This window comes from Melopsittacus undulatus, chromosome 1 (assembly GCF_012275295.1).
Source record: "Melopsittacus undulatus isolate bMelUnd1 chromosome 1, bMelUnd1.mat.Z, whole genome shotgun sequence".
NCBI classification, from domain to species: Eukaryota; Metazoa; Chordata; class Aves; order Psittaciformes; family Psittaculidae; genus Melopsittacus; species Melopsittacus undulatus.
In genome coordinates this window covers 71,700,530-71,720,655 of record NC_047527.1, presented here as the reverse complement: position 1 = coordinate 71,720,655, position 20,126 = coordinate 71,700,530, and the positions used below count along the sequence as shown (strand labels likewise).

The following is a 20,126-nucleotide window of genomic DNA, read 5'->3' as shown; positions in this document are numbered from 1 at the left end:
TTTAGATGAATGACCTAGTGAGAAATGCAATCATGATAATAAAAGTGCAGAAAACAAAAACTTTTTTTGAGAAAAAAAAAAATCATCATTTTGTTGCATGCTAATCTATATTTCGGAAAATGTTAAACCCCTTATATTTCCAATTTGGTTCTGATAACATCATACATGAAGGTGTTTGTTGAAGGTGAAGAGGATTATAATTGGTTTAATGAGTGGCAACAGAATTTTTTTAAAAGGGAAAAACATTTACAGTGTATGATTTAGAGAAAAGCATTTACAGGATATCATTTACTGAAAAGGCTTTCTGGTATCATGCCATCACTACTTGAAACGTTCATTTCGTTTAGACCCATGAAAATGAAATCTGAAAGATTAACTGAATTTCAAGGAAAATCAGTTTTCAGAGATGAGGGCAGTTTTCTGTTGTAAGGTATGTAATTTCCTTAAAAATCAAGCTGTTTTTTTTCTTTCATCTGTTCCTTCAGTATTCAGAAAAAGCTTAGGACCTGGATAAACAAAACTAAAGGCTAATCTCCAGCTTTTTGATTTTGAAATCTACTCAGTGATATTGCTGAGAGAAGAACAGGCATTGCACTATACATACCAAAAATGTCCGAAATCCTCCTATCTTTTGTTTGGTTGGTTGTTTTGGTTTTGGTTTTTGTTGTTTTTCTGCTTTGACAGAAAGAGATATGGAAAAAAAGATAGGGCCATGAGTTCTTTAGTGAATACATTAGAATCTCTTTATTAATGGGAACTCTTTAAGTGTTCAAGGTCAGCACTAATGGATGGAGTTTCAAGATAAGGACCAAGTTGAGGAAGAGTATTAAATGATCTATTCTCACTGTACTCTTCCTTTATGAAAGCTAAAGGTCAGTGAGTGGGATATTGTTCATCTAAGGCTGTGTGCTCCACTGGAGGCACAACACTAAAATTGTATCTGTTCAATTAGGACTGGGGACACAGTACTTTAATTTTCTGTCTAATATAGTTCCAGCTAAAGAACATTAGATGTCTGTTATTTTTTGCAGCCATGCATACTTATTTTTTGTTCTTCATGGTATGGACTCATTCCAGACTAGATGTTTCTATCCTGCTACAGGGTCAGCTACGGGCTTCATGCTGAGTGAATATCCCTTACATTACCCCTGAGTGTGATTTGTTCTGTTGTGACTGAAGCTGGCATACTACCAAGAGCCCAGTCTCTTGTTTCTTTAAAGACAGCAGCTTCACTAAAAGGAAACCTTGTTATTATGGCTGAATATTCCTAGCAAAACAAACTTCAGACACGTATCCCTGTGTGCGGCAGAATCTAAATAACTTTTCACTGTGGATAGTGTTTGCTATGTTAGTGTTTATTAAATAAGGAATCCACTGCTTCTGACAAGTTATGCAAAAACATCAACGTTCATATATCCCTATTTTATGGTAAAGATAACCTTAAAAAATCAATTTATTTGGATTTAGGTGTGGCTGGAGACTGAGCTGGTAAAATTCTGTATATACATTATTTCAAATAACCAATTAGCAGATAGAAATTACTGAGGAAGTACACTTTGTTAACACCTTTCCCCTGGCACCCATTTTCTTTTTTGCTAAGTCTTTGTCTAGATAGATGTCTACAGGCAGTAAACTTCCTTGGCACCACCCAAACCTACAAGCATACTGAAATTTTATATCTTTGCTATTAACAACAGAGAACAAGTCTAATTAGTCCCCAGCAAGGTTCATCATAATCATGACTTATCTTTTGATAGCATTAAAATATATTTTGATGCTATAGTTGATTATGTAAAATGCAGAATCTGTGTTTTCTTTTCTTCTCCAGTCACCTGAACCTTGTTAACAGGAGATACATATTTATATTTTCACTAGTACTGCTATTTGTAGATCCTGCATTTAATATATTTACTTTATGTCTAAATGATTAATCGTGTATTTAGTTATCTTAACCAGGAAAGTAGAAGACCACTAAGAGGGAAACCATTCTGTTACCCAGAACCTTTTAGAACCCTTTTTCTTTCAAAGCTCAGATTTTCTATTAAGTATCTCAATTTTGACAGGTCTTTTCTGTACATAGAAATCGGCATCATTGAATGTGGAATTAGATGTTGGAATAAATTGGATAGATTAGTGTCATTATGGGTAATAAGATACCCTTGCAATCAAGCTTGCTTCTTAGCAATGAATGTCATTTCAAGCAATGCTGTAGAGCTACAAAGTGATGGTCAAAGTCTCTTAAATCAGGATCATTTTATATTTTTCCCTGTATTCTCTTTTAATGTACTAGACTTTGTAATATTCTGCATTTCATTTTACTCTTGTTGTTCAGAGAATGCATGCATTCATATGTGTGTGCACAGACACACGAAGAATACACAACAACATTTCCTTCTCTCTCAACTCTTATCCCTTCATTACTGAATGTGATGCAGGCAGTACGGTTTTGAAATGCCTCCTTAGAGCAGGGTCTACCAAAGAGGTAGAGGAGGCAAACCTGGTAAGAATTAATTCTCATAGATCTGTCATCCTGCACTGATTTGTTCACCTTCATGCAAAAGCTGTTAGAATAGTGACACATGGGTGGCAGTGCTAATCTGGAAGGGACATAAAGCATGCACTGTGTGTTTGGGGAACTATGGTAAGTAATCACAGTGCAGAGATTCAAACTTCTTCACCTATAGAGTCTGAGGGCAAGTGGTTTTGTTTGGGAGTCTCTGTAATCCCAAGGTTGAAAACCAGAGGGGTGTGTTTTTTAAACTCCATTCACGTTTTTGCTTTTTCTTTAAACAGGTCTGAAATTGATATATTGTCTGCCAGCTCTGAAGGCATTCTCACTGGATATTGTCCACAGCAAGATGCCTTGGATGAATTTTTAACGGGTTGGGAACATCTGTATTATTACTGCAGACTGCGTGGAGTTCCAAAACATGATATCCATAAGGTACTTTCCCAGAATGGATTTTCAGGGGGAGCTGAAGTCAGGCTGGGCAGTGGAGTTTATAAAACAATTGTAGTTTTTTGTTTTTGTGGTTTTGGTTTTTTTTTTTTTTTTTTTTTTTGCATGAGGGAATATCTAATATTTCAACTTAACAGCTTTAGTAATAAGATTTTTCATTACTACTACTTTATGTAAATGATATGTTTCTTCTGCCCTGCCTGTTATGCCAGGTACAAAACACAGTAATATCACTGAGGACAGTAAAACAACACTAATGCAAATGATAAACCAACTCTAAAGGAGTTTGTGAATTCTTCAGCACCTTCATTATCACACTTGGAGAACTGGGAGGGAACACCAAGGGTTTAAATCACTTCTGAAAAACTCTTCTTCAGAGATAGGATTTAAAGGTGAAGGAATTAAAAATTGTTGAATGATTATATAAATAAACCAAACATCTGAGTACTGAGGTGGTAGCTGTCAACACACTACTAGTAAATGTCTTAAACATCACAAGATGCTGGCTGCATTCAAATCACCTGCTAGAAGCAGTCCCTAAAATATTCCAGTTACCATACAAGGCCTGGGGTTGTCCAAGGAGAAGAGGCCAAATCCATGTCAGAAAATGCTTTAAGAGCTTGCTAGCACAGGTGATGACAATATCTGGGAATGTCACTGAAAGGTTTTGAATTTACAGATACAGATGTAGGCTGTGCTGACTAGCAAATAGTGTTCTTTTTCTGTAATGAGACAATCAGCCAGTCAATTCCAAAAGTTAAGTACCAAATAGATATAGTGTAAAATGTGGTGGTTTCTGTCTCTGCAGATGGAGGTTTCTCATCTGATCTGGACTTGAGCAGCTCAGTTTCTTGTGCTTAATTGCATCTATATTAACATAAAAATACCAGAGTGTGATATGGAAAGAGTGTCTGTCATTCCTGCTCTAAAATTTAGTTCCATGCAGTTACTATGGCTCTAGGATTGTTGTCATAACCTCCAGAATGCCACCTGTTGTCTTCCTTTTCCTTTTTCTAGAAGAAAACTGCTTGTTTTTAATACCTATCCAGCATTTTCCTAGCTATTGCCTCAGGGTCCACTAAATGGTTTACAGACAGCTGCTTGTCTGTATTTGAGAGGGCCACCTTCTGATTCTTTGCAGCTTTATTTCCTCAGCAGCTAGGTGCTGTTCCAGAAAAAGGTATGATTCCTGCAATAGGACATTGAATATTCAGAGATTACTGCCATCATGCCCCAATAATAGCATCAGGACAGGCAGCATGTTGAATTTTTCCTGTGTTAAGCTGATCATTTGGGTGTTTCTGGATGATAGACTGGGGAGAAATAAAAAATTCTTACCACTCTTTGTCCCTTCTCTTGGGCAGTGTCCTGCCTGGCTGGATTTTTGACTGACTGAACAGAACATTTCTTGCAGGCTGCTTAGAAATCATCATACAGTCTCTTGCTCAGTTGTTTGCTCTTTGTAACTCCTCTGTGATAGCAAAGTACTGAAAACTTGAATATGGTTCTCTCACTCTAGAAGATATATATTAAGGGATAATTGTTATTGCATTAAATCCTTCAATTCTGATTACCTGTTTTCTCCATGAACTGACAGCTCCTCTCTAACAGCTGGACTAAAAGCTTATCATGACTACCACCTGTCATAGCTCTTTAACAAACACAAAGATGGCAACACCTCTTCTAAAGCTCTACAGTCATTCAAAAAGATACTGTTAAGTACCTATGTATCTCATAGATGTTATTGAATGCTTTTGGTCATAAGTGTAATTTAAAACAGCAATCAAAATTTGATTGTTTAATTATGCAGCAGTGCTCTTCATGCATTCTAAGCATGGTTTTTAAGCTTTTATTTGGTCTTTTTTATTCATTATCATAGCAAATGATAACATATTCTTGTAATGCATGTGTCCAAATGGTATACCATGTACTATAAATGAAGCAGTTTCTAAGGCACCCTAAGAATGGAAATTTCAGAAGCACCTGAATGACAGAAGTACATAGTTCTAATTAAATTTTGTGGGACTTGCTTAACTTGCATACTTTGGGTCATATACAGTGTTACTGTCAGCAAACTCAGTCCAGACTATAAGCATACTCCCCATTTGTGAATAAGCTGAAGCCATAAACCCAGGCAGATGGTGATCCTCTGAGAGATATGAAGTAGGAATGAGATTATGATGTAGGCTAAGAAGGACTTTCCCACAGTTAAAATAATTGCCTCAGCCTTGCTGGAAGACTTACTTTTATAACTGACTTGAATTTGCCAAGAAGGGTGTCTTTGAGTGAGAGATGAGTAGGGCTTTTACGAGTAGGGCTTTTAGTGCTGTGCTGCCTTTCTGACTCCTGGAGCCACATACTCTTGGCTATTGTTTTATTTTAGTACTCACAGCTGTGAGAAAAAGCTGTTCAGGTGGCACTGGCAGACACCTTCTTATTGGTAATACCTCTTCTGCAGGCAAATGGAGACAGTAGCTTTGAGAAGTGTGAACTGATCTATGTGTTACAGTGGACTCGTAATGCTTTAATCTTACACTCTGCAAGCCCTGTCAACACCAGGTAGTAGAGGAGAATGGGTTTGTTTGTGAACATGAATCCTGCTGTCATAACTTGGTTTGTAACTCCTTCAAGTTAACTAGCCTCCAAGCAGCAACTGTTTTGGAGGATGAGGAGCAGGACTGGGAGCTATGTAGAATCTTAAGAATGGAGAGAGATTTGTAATGTGCTTATGGACCTGGATTTCATAGTCAAAACTGCCTCATGAAGCACTGGGCTTTTCTCAGGTGCCTAGGAAGTTTTCCACATTGTGGTAAGCGTGACCATATCAACAGATTTCTGTGCTGTGCCTGCAGGGTGGCCCTCTGCACGTGCACATATAAATGAACACTACTGCAAATGCTGTCTCCTGTCTGTATTTGGTGAGGAGCCACAAAAGTAACCTGGATTCCTATAGTTTATTTGTAGATAACATGAGAATAGCATGCTTTCTGAAATATCTAGCATGCATAAAACCCATTTCAAATGCAGAAGTATTTAGGAATAATTGGTGTACATAAGAGCTTCCACTTTATGTTCAGAACCAGCTATTCTCTGGGCAATTAGTAAGCAGCTACTGCCATAGCAGTTCTCTAAACCATTTAGGGAACAGTTCCTCAAGTAGTGTGGCAGTGTACGAGTTCTGCTTCAGGTGAATAGAATTGATTCTGCGTTATTTAGAGATGAGTTATGTTACTGTGGTGCAGTGAGAGAAGATAAATATTAATCTTATTGATTATCCTGCACCTAAGATGATCTAGGTGTAGGCTTAGACTATTTTTTACAGGCAGCCTTCTGTGCCTCATTTTCACATTTATGATATAGAGACTGTTTTTTCAGTTATCTTAACTTTTTGTCTGCATAGATTGTAGAGCAGACTTTGTTGCCATATGCTTGCAATCAAGGCATCAAAGGGCTCCTGCAAATAATATTTACCTACTCTGGTTTACCTTCATCAAAAACTGAAATGTAGCTATCTCAGAGAAAAATAAATGTGTTTGTCAGTGGGCATTTCCAACTGTGGTACTGCTGTCGAGTGCTGAACAGCTGCTGTGTTTCAACTCAAAGATGGCTGGTGCCTAGAGAAAGTGTGAATTTTAGTTGTCTATAAAGAAAATAAGGCCTGGGAATGCTTTGGAATAGCATCTGTATGGAAATCTAAGCTGTTAATTTCTCATTCCCTCTTGCCTATGATAAGTCATTCCAAGTCTGCCTCTGAACATTTGCCAGGTGAGTGTTTATGCTAGCATGCACACACAATATATATTCTACAGAGTAGATTTTGATGTGTAAAGAAGCATACATTCACTTTGGGTTTTAATAAATTGGCAAGAAGGCAGGTTACTTACAGGATGTGTTGCTGCTAAAGTTATCTACTGAAGTACTAACTTCAAGGATCAAATCCTTTGCTAGACAGATTCATCAGCAGCAGGAGTTAAGTGCCTGACATAAAGTTGAGTGCACTTAATGTTCCAAAACAGTAATTAACTGAATGGGAAAGGAGGAGAAAAATGGGTCATTCGCTATGAATATTAAACTTCATGTAATGTGCAGTTTTACTTTATTTCCCAAATCTGTTCTGAAAGTTTCTTTTTCTGCAAAACTGTTAAAGTTGAGCTTTTGTGCTATTTAGACATATTAATATAACATCATAGTCTTAATTCTTATATTTATTTCTTTAATAGATCACGTTTCAATATCTCATTGTGTTCCAAAAGACAGCATACAACTTGTTAAAAATATGAAATATCAACACATTAAATGACATTTATGCCTCTTAATTGCATTAGAACTTGTTTGCAACACAAGTTTCATCAGCCCTTCAGAGGCATCCTCTTGGGTTAGCAGTAGGGATTTCTCTTTAACTCTCCAAGCAGATTTTTGAGCTGACTCTGGAATCTCGTTGACTTCCTTACAGGATGTATTCTATAGCTGCTGAAAATTGGTATTTGTAAATTTATTTATTCTTTGCATGCTTGCTTTTTTTAGCAAGCACGCTAATAATTATTGTGGGCAGTTTTACAACATAGGGCTAAAGAACTGGTTTTGCCTAGAAATTTGACCATAAGTATACACTTTCCTAATGTAAGTAATTTACTAGTTCTGAGTTTACTCAGAAGCAGAATGAATACTGCTTGGTGTGGAATTCATTAATTACTTATTTAGGATATTGAAACTGTACTTTGTACACTTACTCAGAACGACACTTTGCACAATTGTTTTGGAAGTGTATAGTTATTTCTCAGATGATTTTAGAATTCATTCCATGTTCATTATCATTTGTACAAGGTATGATACACATTTTCAGTACTAGGTCAGGTTTGCTTTGTGATTTGGCTTGGCTTGTTCAAAATAAAAATCACAGGATGTCATACATTGTATTTTGTCCAAAATTATACAAAATTTATACACTGATACATGCAGCCTTTCAAGTCAGGCTAGACCTGCTACTGCATTTCTAGTCTTCTAATAGACTGAGTCTTTGCTAACTCCAAGTTCTTCTGGAAGACACACTGAAAATTCTCTGTACCACTTAAATTCTTACTTGAATATTAATGGTAACTTTCAAAGAGAGTAGAAAATCGTCAGCATTAGTGGATACAGAATTACCATCACTTGCTGCTTTTCAGTGTGATGGATATGACTTGGTTCCCTGGTGGATAAAGGACACCAAGCCTACTTTAACCTTTAACTTACAAATATTAACATGTGTGTAAAAATTCATGTTACCTTACTGCTTCTTCTAGAATGAATGCAGTCTTTAGGAAATGCACCAAAATCTTTGAGGGTTTGGGTTAGATTTTGCAGATTGAAGGGCTCATTCCAATGCCTATTCCAAGCTAGGGGAACAAGTCCAGATTAATTTTGTGAAAAAGAACTTTTGCTGAAGATGCTAGAATTGACGAGAGAAAAGTAAATAATTTTAAGGAATATTGAAGAATAGGAAAATTCTTATATGGTAGATGTAAAGACTGTCATAATCTGGATTGGGGGGGGGGGGGGGGGGGGGGGTGGAAGAGCAGAGGGGAGGAAGGAAAGAGTTTAAATAAATTATTACAGCCATGACTAGATGTAAAACATCTTTAAGGTTCAAGTGCATATAACTGTGTATTTTCATTTGGTCTCAATGTTACCAGCTTGCTAAGTAAATTAATGTATCTCCTCACTCTTCACTGCTGAAAGTAATTGAAACCAGACATAGAACAGCATGATGAATATGACAAAGAGGAAAAGAAGGTGCTTGTGTATATATCTCACATTCACTAAAGGAAGGAAACCATTAGAATTGTAAATATCTTGCATAAATGTGTATGTGTTTGAAGATTTTTCACAAGCTAAATTCTGAATCTTATTTAAAGTAGTTTAAGAGGGATTTCATTTTTACTTTATAGTGTCCTATGATACAAACTACAAGATACCACTGGTTATACAGATAAATGAAGTTATAATGGAGATGTTCAGGCTCCTCTACAGTATACCTAATATATAATATTTGTAATTTCACTCTGATAATTGTTTTGTTGTTGTTTAGGTTGGATTAATGAAGGTGAGTCTATTATTACTGGAAACCTATATAATAGACATTAAAGAAAAGAGGATAGAAGTGATCTCCTGAAAGAGGAATGAGCTCTGTAGTTTGTACTACATATCACAGTTTCAGATGTGATATGTAGTCCTTTTTTCCTTATTGTTTAATAACTCTTCAAGCCTGTTATAGTTTGTAATATGTGTTAAATTTGATGAAAACAATAGATGACACCTTTTTTCACTTTTTGGTCTTAATTTTTTGTAAACTTTTCTATACAATTCTCTGTATATTGTTAGTGGATTTGTAGGAGGATAATCCTGTTGTCACTAACATGCATGTATTCCCAGTGGCGGTAAAGGCAAATTAGTTTAGTAGAGTAGATAAGCTGCCTACCATATGCTTTGGAGTTGTTCACTTTACAGGCTGTTTTGGTTTGAAAGTTACATCTTAGAATAAAGCTTAGACATTTGACCATATCTAAAGCCACAGAATATTTAAATCTGCAACACTTTTACTGATATACAGCAATAGTGTCTAAATGAAAGTAAACTACTGTGAATTAACACTGAAAGAGAAGAAAATTTGAACTTTTCAATGTAAGATTACCTGCTTGTGGTTTAGTGCCTGTTGATTAAAAGGGAAAAAAAAAAAAAACAAAACCAAAAAAACAACCAAACCTCCCTGGATTGAATGTATTCAGAGCAATATTTATAAAATGTACCTTTTGTCTGAGAACATGCATTTGCTGTCAGTTTATACATTAAGGTACACTGAACACAAGTGACTAGTAATATCAGTGCTAGTATCCACACTAGAATACTGCATATTCTTATTACTGCAGCATTGTACATGCTTATAGAGAATCTGCTCTCAGAGGTGTCTCTTATTTTTACATGTAGCACTGAAAAATCTTGCAAAAGGATCACAAATATCTTGATCATTTCCTAAGGATTTTGCATAAAACCATCTCATTAAAGACATTTTGCTTATAGCAGTTTATTTGAAATGGATAGTGAATGCTAATTCACAGTATTGTTTATCGATTTTCTTTTTTATTGGATTTTCTGAATTAATTGGAGACTGTCTGTCTGATCTGACTAATCCTTCCAGTCCTTCCTTGCTTTTAGCTGAAGGTAGTGCAGAGGGAGCAAAATGCACCATGTATTGGGGATGTTCTGGTACTTTATCTCAGGCAGTAGAGTACCACCCAACTACTCATTTTACAAGAATCTCCCAGCTGTGGTACATACAGGTTCAAGGTATAATGGCTCTATTACAGGTTTGATCATCCATTGATGACAGAGCCACCCAGCCTCATGCCACTAAACACCTGCTGCTTTGCAGGGCAGTGGCAAGTAGAAAAGTCAGTGGTATGTCCCTTCTGTTTTTGCATGAGGTCTCCTTGGATGGTCCAACAGTGATAGCTGATAGAGGTGGAGCAAGGCTCTTGCTCTTTTAAAATTCACCAGTATATGAAGGGGCCTTGTACATTAGGACTGTCTCTGACAGGTAAGGAAGAAAGGCCATAGAGGACAGCATGACTGTTGTCTCCAGCTGTGCTGATGTGCTGGTACAACTTACTCAGATTGCACATACATATTTAAGCTTGCAACCAAACCAGCTAGGGTCAACTTAACCTTCTCAGTTATTAGAAAAGAGTATTAATTTAACCCTAAGATACCTCTTTGTCTTTAAGAAACTCTAAATCCTCAACCTGTGAATTGCTTTCCTGGCTTTTCCTTTTTTTTTTTTTTTGTGGCTCATATAGAATTTTGTCTCCTGAATTTTCAGTCACTAAGACACTTGTTCAAATAAATACCAGAGAATGAGGTGAAATGAGGAACATTTTAGATCATTTACCCATCAACACAAAATGAACACGAATGTTACAAGCAATGATAAACCAAACTTTTCTATATAATAAAACCCTTATTCTGTGTGGAGAACTAAAGGGTCCTGGAGCAGCTTCTTCTGTGTGTCTGGGATTCAGAAGTAGTAATATGCAGCAAATAGGGGTAAATAAGTCAGCAACATGTACATTTGTTTAATATGCATGAGCAGAATGTTCCTTCTATCTAAGCACAAATGTGACTTAATTTGGCTCATCTTTACTGACCTTTAAATTTCTAAAACACAGGTTGCAGATGACCTTGTTAACAGGTTACACCTTAATGCCCATGCTGACCAGCTGGTGAGAACATACAGTGCTGGCACAAAGAGGAAGCTCTCTGCTGCTCTGGCTTTAGTTGGTAAACCCCAAATACTTTTACTGGTGAGTAAAGGTAATACTGTGCCTATGGTAAATGGTTTACTTTCAGTTTTGTTGTATTGTATGTTGCCCTAAAGAAAATCGTGTAGTTTTCTGTTCAGTCAAGAAGTAATTGATACACTGATGTACAACTGTCCTGCTGCATGAAAATTTCTTATTCTCCAGTGCTCCCAAAAATTAAATGTGAAGTTGTATTTCATTTAATTTTTTCTTTTCCTTAGGATATTTGGGTTAGCAGGGAAAATAAAGAAGGCCCATGGCCCAAATGGAGATGTAATTTTTTTTTAAGATTTCCTTATGTCGAAGAAGAAGAAAAAACTTAAATATAAATATATTAATGCTTTATGTATTCTCTGATTTGTATACTACATGAGAAAAATATATATGAACCATTCTACTGGCTTCTTAAGAAGATTCTTATTTTAACTAGCAATTTGGAGCTAGTGTTATTAATGACTGACCCATGTTTTTCGGGATATTCATATTCCTTCCTATGTTATGCTTCATGATTCATTGTTCTTACATTTTTGTTGGATTCACAAACCACACAATCAAACTAATACTTCTGAATTATATTAATTTGAATTATTTATCACGTTTCAGTGCTTGCATCCAACTCCTCATTTAGGCTTGAAACTGGCCTTTCCAATTTAAACAATGCCTTTTGTAATGAAGATCAGGGAATTACAAAGCTTTGGGAACTGCATCATTATGACACCACGTTCTCGTTATTGTCATTGCCTATTGTTTCACTAGAGAATATTGAATACCCATTTCTTAAGCCTTGGCTGAGAAAAGATAAACCCATTCAATAGTGGAACAAAACTTTCAGAACTGTCAGAGGGAGGGAATATTGCTTCCCAAAGCTGGAGGGGAAACCAGTGCTCCCAGTAATAGATCTCAGGCCAAGTAGAACCAGATAAAACTGGTGTTCTTTAGTGTTCATGTTTCAGAAGATCAGACACATTTTGCTGCTTCTAACTTCCTACCATTGTCTCGCTTCTGAGCTGAATTATTTTATTTATATTTTATGCTCAAACTGACCCTGGTTCAGTTAGTAAAAGGAGGAGAAAATCCTAAGTCGGTGCTATTTCCTGATCTTAGAAAATGCTTCAACTGTTTTTTTTAATGTCTTTATGACAGCATGCTACTGAAAGTATCCATTTCAACTTCTTGCTGCAGGGCACAGACTATTGCATATGTAATGACAAAAGAAAAGAAAAATACCTAAACATGTCAAATACTTTAAAATATTTGGCTGGCTTTAGAAAGCTAGCAGAATTTGAAGCAGTTACTCAGTATTTTAAATGTCTCTTTTTTTTCTTTGTCTGAAAGCAGACACCAATATAAACCACTGAATCTGCTTTTAGATTGAATCCAGGATCATAGCTATTAATTTAGGGATTAGTGTGGGTTGCTTTATTGTTATTGCTTTTTGTTAGTTATCCACATATAACAGGAAACTGAACTGAATTCTTTTTCACCTCTGCCATTGGTAGCTAAGCATCAAACTCATCCTCAAACTGGATGTTTCATTTGCTTTGTTTCTTGGGAACTTTGCTTTCAGGTTTCAGCTGTGATTCCCTGCTGCAAATATATTGGTCAAAGGCTATACCACCCCAATAGGTGCTGACACCCCTCACAAAATTCCATAGTATAAAAAGCAACTGGAAGAGTTTCCTTCTCCCTAGTTTTGCAGTAACGGAGACTGGCTTTTGACAATTGGATAGCATTCCTCCTGCCTCCAAGAACAGATGTAGTCAAAGGCTGATTTAGTGAGGACAGCAGGTTTAGATAGAAAAGGGAGAGATAATTTTTGTATCTGCACTTCTTTCTTCACGAAAATCATAGAATCATCGAATACTTAGGGTTGGAAAGGACTTTAAGATCATCAAGTTCCAACCCCCCTGCCATGGGCAGGGACACCTCACCCTAGACCATGTCACCCAAGGCTCTGTCCAACATGGCCTTGAACACTGCCAGGGATGGAACATTCACCACTACTCTGGGCAGCCTGTTTCAGTGCCTCACCATCCTTACAGTAAAGAACTTCTTCCTTATATCCAATCTAAACTTCCCCTGTTTAGTTTTAACCCATTACCCTTTGTCTTACCACTACCGTCCCTCTCCAACATCCTTACAGGCCCCCTTCAGATACTGGAAGGCTGCTATGAGGTCTCCATGTAGCCTTCTCTTCTCCAGGCTAAACAGCCCCAACTTTCTCAATCTGTCTTCATATGGCAGGTGCTCCATCCCCCTTATCAACCTCTTGGTGCTATCCCACTGGAGTGGGAAATTGGTTTGCCAGGTGGTTTGCATTGGGCAGCACTGACTGGATTGTTGTTTAATCCTGTTGATTCTCCCCACTGTCAGTGAGCTCCTCTCAAAGGGACTCTGAGAGTAACTGCTAAAGGATGTCAGATCCAGACATAGTATCCATATCTTGCTAAGGGATGGGCAGCACAAGCAGCTGGGAGTTACTTCTCCGCTTGCCTGTGCTCGTGACAGATGTGCATGCGAGAAGAAAAAGACACCAAATCTCCCCAGAAAGTGAGGAAAAACACCTGTAAGTCTCTCCTATTAAAAATCAATATATATGATTAAACATATATATATTTCTAAATAATATTATAACATAATCTATAAGCATATTTTATATATAAAAATTTCTTTAAGAAAACGTGCCTTCTATATATTTAGAAATTAAACTATATGTGTTAAAGAAAAAGCTGATCAAGTGTGTTTTAAGTGACCTCCTGAAAATGTAGCTTTTTAATAGAGAAAATATATATTGTTATTGTGAGCTTTGTTAATACTTCATGCTGGGCTGGAGCTGTGGTATGTTTTTCCCATGCTGCTGTATTGGTATTTAAATTTTTCCTGTAGGATGAACCCAGCTCTGGGATGGATCCCTGCTCTAAACGATACCTTTGGAAAACCATCCTGAAGGAAGTTCAGGATGGCTGTGCAGCTGTACTGACATCCCACAGGTAAGATCCTTATCTTAATGGCCAGTGTATTCCTGTTCTCTCTTCATTTGCACTCAACTGGGAGCAGAAGTTCTGAAGACATACTCATTCTGGTGTGAAATACGAGGGTGAGCAGATACATCTTAGTATTTTAAGTCAATTTCTTCAGCTTGTGAAAATTGAATGTGTGTAAATCCTAAATATTTTTTATATTTAATTTTCAAGGATTTTAATGTGGCTCAAGGAAGCTGTGGACACAGAAAAACTGATGCAATGAATTCTTCCTTTTCCGTGTTCTTTCTATCCCATGCTGTGGTGTCTCTTTATAATTGAGCACCAAGATATCCTTTTACAGCTGCCCACTCTAACAATCTTTACAAATGGAAGTGGGAGTCAAAAACCCTCATTTAATTTTATTAAGGATTCTGTTATGCATCAGTGCATGAAAAGAGTATGCCATGGCATCCTATAGACACATGCCTCGTCTGTTTTCTGTATGCAGTAGTAGAAATTGTAGGAGTGATTCCATCCTCTTAGAAGAGACTATCTGAGTTAAATATCTTGTCAGTTCTCTGGCATGGTCATTGGTATATCAGTTTAATAGAGCAAACATCAATTCTGTTTTGTAACATCTATGGTAAAATGGAATAAATTAAATGTTCCCTTGAGGCATATAGTATCGTACATATAATTATATATAAAATGGTTTTAAATGAGAAAGAGATCATGAAAACATGCCCGGAGAGGAAAGAATTCATTAGTGAAAACAGCAATGTAACATTTTGGCCAAATGAGTGAGCTAGCAAGCGTTAGTGAGCACAAGTTACACACTGTGAATTAAGTGATGTTCAGGAAATGGTATTCAGTCCAGATCAAGAGCCCTTAGTTGTCAAAGACAAGTTAATCAGAAAAGGGCTATGATCTCATTACTAATATGCTTTAAACAAACAAACAAAATCCATAAAATTGTTCCTAATTGCTCATTTAGCTCCACAGATGAGTGACTTGCAGCAGTTATAAGTACAGTGATAGTGTACACATTTCATTTCTAATTAATGAGACATTGTTGTGCCAGGTTGGAGGAAGGAGAAATTATTTTATACTATTTATATTACTTGCTGAAGGTGATTTGAGACTTGAGATCCTTTCAAAAGCTATTTGTATAAGTAAAGGAATAAGTGAAAATTCATGCATATCAGTAAATAAGCACATAAGATATAGAGAGGGATTCTTGTGTAAAAAAACAGGTTTTAGATTTTGGGGTGTATTTACCTAATTTTTTGAGAAAAGGCTTCAGTTTTGTTTGGAATGGGGCAGGGTTGTGTGAAGGAGGCAGAAGTGAGATCTTATTAACTGACAATACAGGCCTAAATTAATGTCATTTTGGTACCCCTGGGGAGTGTTATGCCAAAGGGAGCATCAGGAGCTAGTGCATCCTAGAGAGACTTGGCTAACTTCCTGATCTGTGGGAAGATGTGTTAGCAAGCCTTCTCTCCATCTCTCTCAAATATCATGGTTTGGCCATTCTTACCATATCCCTGTCCTATTTTATGGAAGTTGTTCCTAGGAGGGTACTTAATTGCCATGCTTGTTCAGCAAGAACACTTGAATTTTGACTGGCACATGGCTGAGATACACAACAGAATTCCTTGTTCAGCTGTCTCAGAGGGGCTGGGAAGTGCACGCAGGAATAACAAAGAACTTTGACTCCTCTTTGAGATGATAGATATATCCTGACTGATGTCCTGTGTCTAAAGAAATGGTTAGGGAGAACTACTTATTCTATATAGTATTGTGATAAACACATAAATGTATTGGGTTTCGTAAATCATAGGTGTTGCTATGTAGATATAACTGTATGAGTTCACAATAACAGAAACAAAGCTTGCTAAAGACCCAAGATTAGACAACAAGTTGAAAATGTCCAGAACTCTTGAATAAAATGGAGTCACATAGCAAAAGAATTTGTAAAGGTAAAAAAAAAAGTGTGTGTGTGTGGAGGGCTTGATATAAGAAAAGCTAGTCCCTGAAAACATAGGGTTAAAGTACTTTTTAGCTTAACTTAGATTGCAGAAAGAGAACAATGTTTGTGTTGTAAGTCTGTGGAATTTAGTGGCTCCACTAAACATAGAATCATAGAATCACAGAATAGTTAGGGTTGTAAAGGACCTTAAGATCAGAGGTAAATTGTTTCACACCATTCTTCTAAAGTACCTTTAGCTTTAAAGAACAATTCCTGTGTTGTAAGTCTGTGGTGAGATGACAGGATTTAGTGGCCCCACTAAACATGAATGAGTTATTTCACACCATCCTTCTACTTATCAGTTAGAGACAGAGCCTCCCAAACATCTGCCAGATTTGGATACTCCTTTTCTGCCCATCCTGCAATAAATTTTGCAGGAAGGTCACAACTGTTCTAAATCTTTGCCAGCTATCAGAATTACAGATATGGCTGGTTTCAGCTAGCTTTGTGATTACTGGGGCATCAAACTGTGCCAAAGGTGAAAAGCACACAGTGAGAAAGACTGCTTACTTCATCTTGAAGACCCCTACTCACAAGAGGAAGATTGCTTACTCCATCCTCAAGACCCCTGCCCACAATCACAGGAGAGCAGTGCGCAGATGCCACAAGGAGGAGACTTATGATAATAAATTCTTGGAGCTAGTTATAATATTCCCCACCTATATGCAGGAATTATGAATATGTATATGGCTAATGCAATAGTGAAAGTATGTAAACGTGTAACAAATACTAATCAGTGCACCTCTGGCTATGGTCATGCGCCCAGCGCTGTTGCTTTTGCTTTATTGACTTTGTCCCTCAATAAAACCCTGCTATATCTATTAGAAGAGTGAGCTCATATTTCACAGTATGTAGAATGGCAGCCCACCTGCCCTAAGCTTTATAAGTCAAATTTATCATTTATTATCTGCAGCAGTTGCATCTAACAGGATCCTGCTTTTCTATTCAGCTGTATTTACACAAATTCCGTTTGGATTGTAGTGTTTTGCATCTTCTTAAGCCATTAGACTAAGGGTAACTACTTTTTTAAAGTATATGCTATGCAAGTGGCAAGCTAAGCAAGCTTACTTCATTCTTCTCCCTCTATCCTTTAACTCAGAATAACTACAAACAGATATTACAGGTAATAATAGAGTTCATAGCTCTCACATTCACTTGTGTTTCTGAGACTGCTTATCACGTATTTGCCTGTGGTGGTAAAACCTTGTATTTTGGCCAGAATCTCCAACTTGTTCTGGACTAAAACCATAAATTCCATTTCAGGACTCTCTTCTAGCTGCCATGTGGTAACAACTTTTGGTATGTACTGAACAAGGGTTACAATTTGGACTGTTGTTTTTAAAGTCAAAGGTTTCATGTTCCCATTTTTGCAGCTGTACAGAATCTTCCCACTTTAATCAAAGCTAGGTATAAATAACATTGCTTGTTTTCACTATTGTAGTTTTCTAATTTTTTTTTTTTTTACTTTATTTTGTAGTATGGAAGAATGTGAAGCCCTCTGCACACGTCTTGCTATTATGGTCAATGGAAGTTTCAAGTGCCTTGGTTCTCCCCAGCACATTAAAAACAGGTATGATATGTCAACATCAAACCTTCTGCAACTACATTCAATTTAAGAGCTGGCTGGACACTTTAATAGTGCCAAGGCATAAATACTTACGACTACTAAGCACATATTTCTTTTCCTGCCATAAACTGAAGTTAAGAAAGAGCCAATTAGGATATCTTAGCAAGCTAAATTGACATATGGTATTGCTAAAATGCTTTGTAGTCTGAACTGGTAATTGAAAAAGACAGATCTGTATCTAAAATGAAGCACTTCTGCACTCAGCCTGAGAAATATGTTGTGAGAATTCAACATGTTGAGATGAAATACACTTTGGCTCCTTGAGAGGATTTCTTCTTACAGGAAGAAGTGCTTTTAACAGGTCAGAAGCCAATAAGACAAGGTGCTTTGAACCATCTCTGTTTTCTGTTGATTTCACTGGCAATTGCAGATATTTATGCTATGTTTTCTGCATCCTTTTCCTGGTGTGTATGAACCTCTCTTCTGCTTGAATTCTGTTCATGAATTAGTTTAGTATCTGTTAATGAGGATGTTTATTTAGAGGAAGGGCTCAAACCACCATAAAGGAAACAAGACCAGAAGCTGAGGGAAAAGTTGCTGCAACTTATAGCTATAACACTTACATTCAGTAATAAGTAGAATTTTATGACACCCAGACAGTCAGTTGTGTAAAATTATACAGCTCATTTACAAGCAGTGATGCTACACTGCTTTGTACTAGCTCAGCATTTAGCACTCTTTAAGTGCAGGCAATGTAAACAAGCTCTACAAAAACGTTTAGGAATTGCTGTCTGCTGCGGTTATAGGACAGAAGTTAGCTGTGTCTCAGACAACTTCTTGCCCCCTGAGGGAACTTTTGGCTTTCTGTCCTCCCCCTTGGGTAGAACTTTAGGCACTTGTTTTGCAGCTGCATTGGGATGACAGGCCTGATTCACATTTACTTTAATAAGCTCTCTCCTTCCAAGGGTTTGGTGGTTGTTTTTTTTATCAAGACAAACTTTCAGCTAGCGATCTTACAAATTAGATGGTAAAAAAATAAACTGAACTCTGCAGGTTTATTTTGGATTGTTCTGTGTGATCATAGCCTTCTTTTCATGTTTGTGTACATTTGAGAGAGTAGTTGCTCCAGTTTCTGGAGGCTTGAGAAGCCAATTGCTCTTTAACTGCTTCTGCTTCTTTTGTATCTAGCTTTTTGCCTTTGCCATCTTGTCTCTTATTCCTAAGTTTCATAGCATAGAGTGGCCTGTTGTCCCACTTGCTGGAGTGCTTTAGCTGGAGTGCACATACCCTTTATTCCTTTCTGTCCTGGTTTCAGACACTTTCACAGTAAGACATAGATATCTGTAGAGGACAGTGCAGATGTTGGACAGCTGAATATGCTTTTTGAAGATGTACATGTCCCCTAATAAGGAAAAATTGTATTTCTTAGGCACTTCGCTTGAGTACATAAAGTTAACTGGGTTAAATGTATGCCTCCACTTTTTATGTTTCAGATCCTCTGGAGTGAGTATGCACCTCTGTCTTCTTAGCTTGAGCCTTGAGAGGATAAAATCAGACATTCCAAAAAGGCTACCTTTGCGTTTATCTACCCAGTGACTTTGTCAGTGTTTTGCCTTTCATGATGTTTCCTTTAGCAGCATCTTTTCATCTGCTTTCTTAGGAAGCAAGACATTGTAAGCATACTCATATGTATGCAACATACTCATAAAAATAGGACAGCTATTTCTCATTTTGCTGCACTGTCTCTATAGATACACCTGTTTCATATCACAGTAAGCAAACAGTGCAGAAGAATAAGCTATATGACATGCTGGAAATATCTTCCAATTAATTCTGAAGGTATCAAGACATTCATAGATAAACCATTCAAGCATCAAGGCTGTATGAGCATCTCTTTTACATTCTCCAAAGCAAGGTCATGCTAAGAATGTTTGACAGTCATATTCATAATAATTATTTGCTTAAAATCATTGTAAAGTAAAATGCCATGAGTGTTCTTTAATGTAGGTCAGTGACATTCATGTGGGATAATATGTACAGTGGATATCAGTATTGCTGAGGCTTTCCATAGAAACTGTGTAGCTGAAGCTGCACTAGGATGTTTCATTTAAGGCAGGACCAAAATCCCTTTAACTCTTATGGATTGATTTGGTCTTCAGATTTTCACACTTATTGTTCAGGAATCTATTGTTTTTTTCTAAAACTTTAGAACCTTTTACTAGGAAAAAATAATCAGTAGCTTTATCAAAAGATTTAATGGATTTAATTAAAATCA

General features: G+C 36.9%; 1 protein-coding gene across 1 annotated transcript in view; it reads left to right on the top strand.

Annotated features, from left to right (window-relative positions):
* Positions 1-20,126, top strand: part of ABCA13 (ATP binding cassette subfamily A member 13) — a 181,601-nt gene that overhangs the window by 146,989 nt on the left and 14,486 nt on the right. The window contains exons 55-58 of the mRNA XM_034060311.1: positions 2,794-2,944; positions 11,161-11,295; positions 14,179-14,282; positions 17,762-17,854. Of these exons, the coding sequence (XP_033916202.1) occupies positions 2,794-2,944; positions 11,161-11,295; positions 14,179-14,282; positions 17,762-17,854 (483 nt within the window). The remainder of the gene's footprint in view (positions 1-2,793; positions 2,945-11,160; positions 11,296-14,178; positions 14,283-17,761; positions 17,855-20,126) is intronic.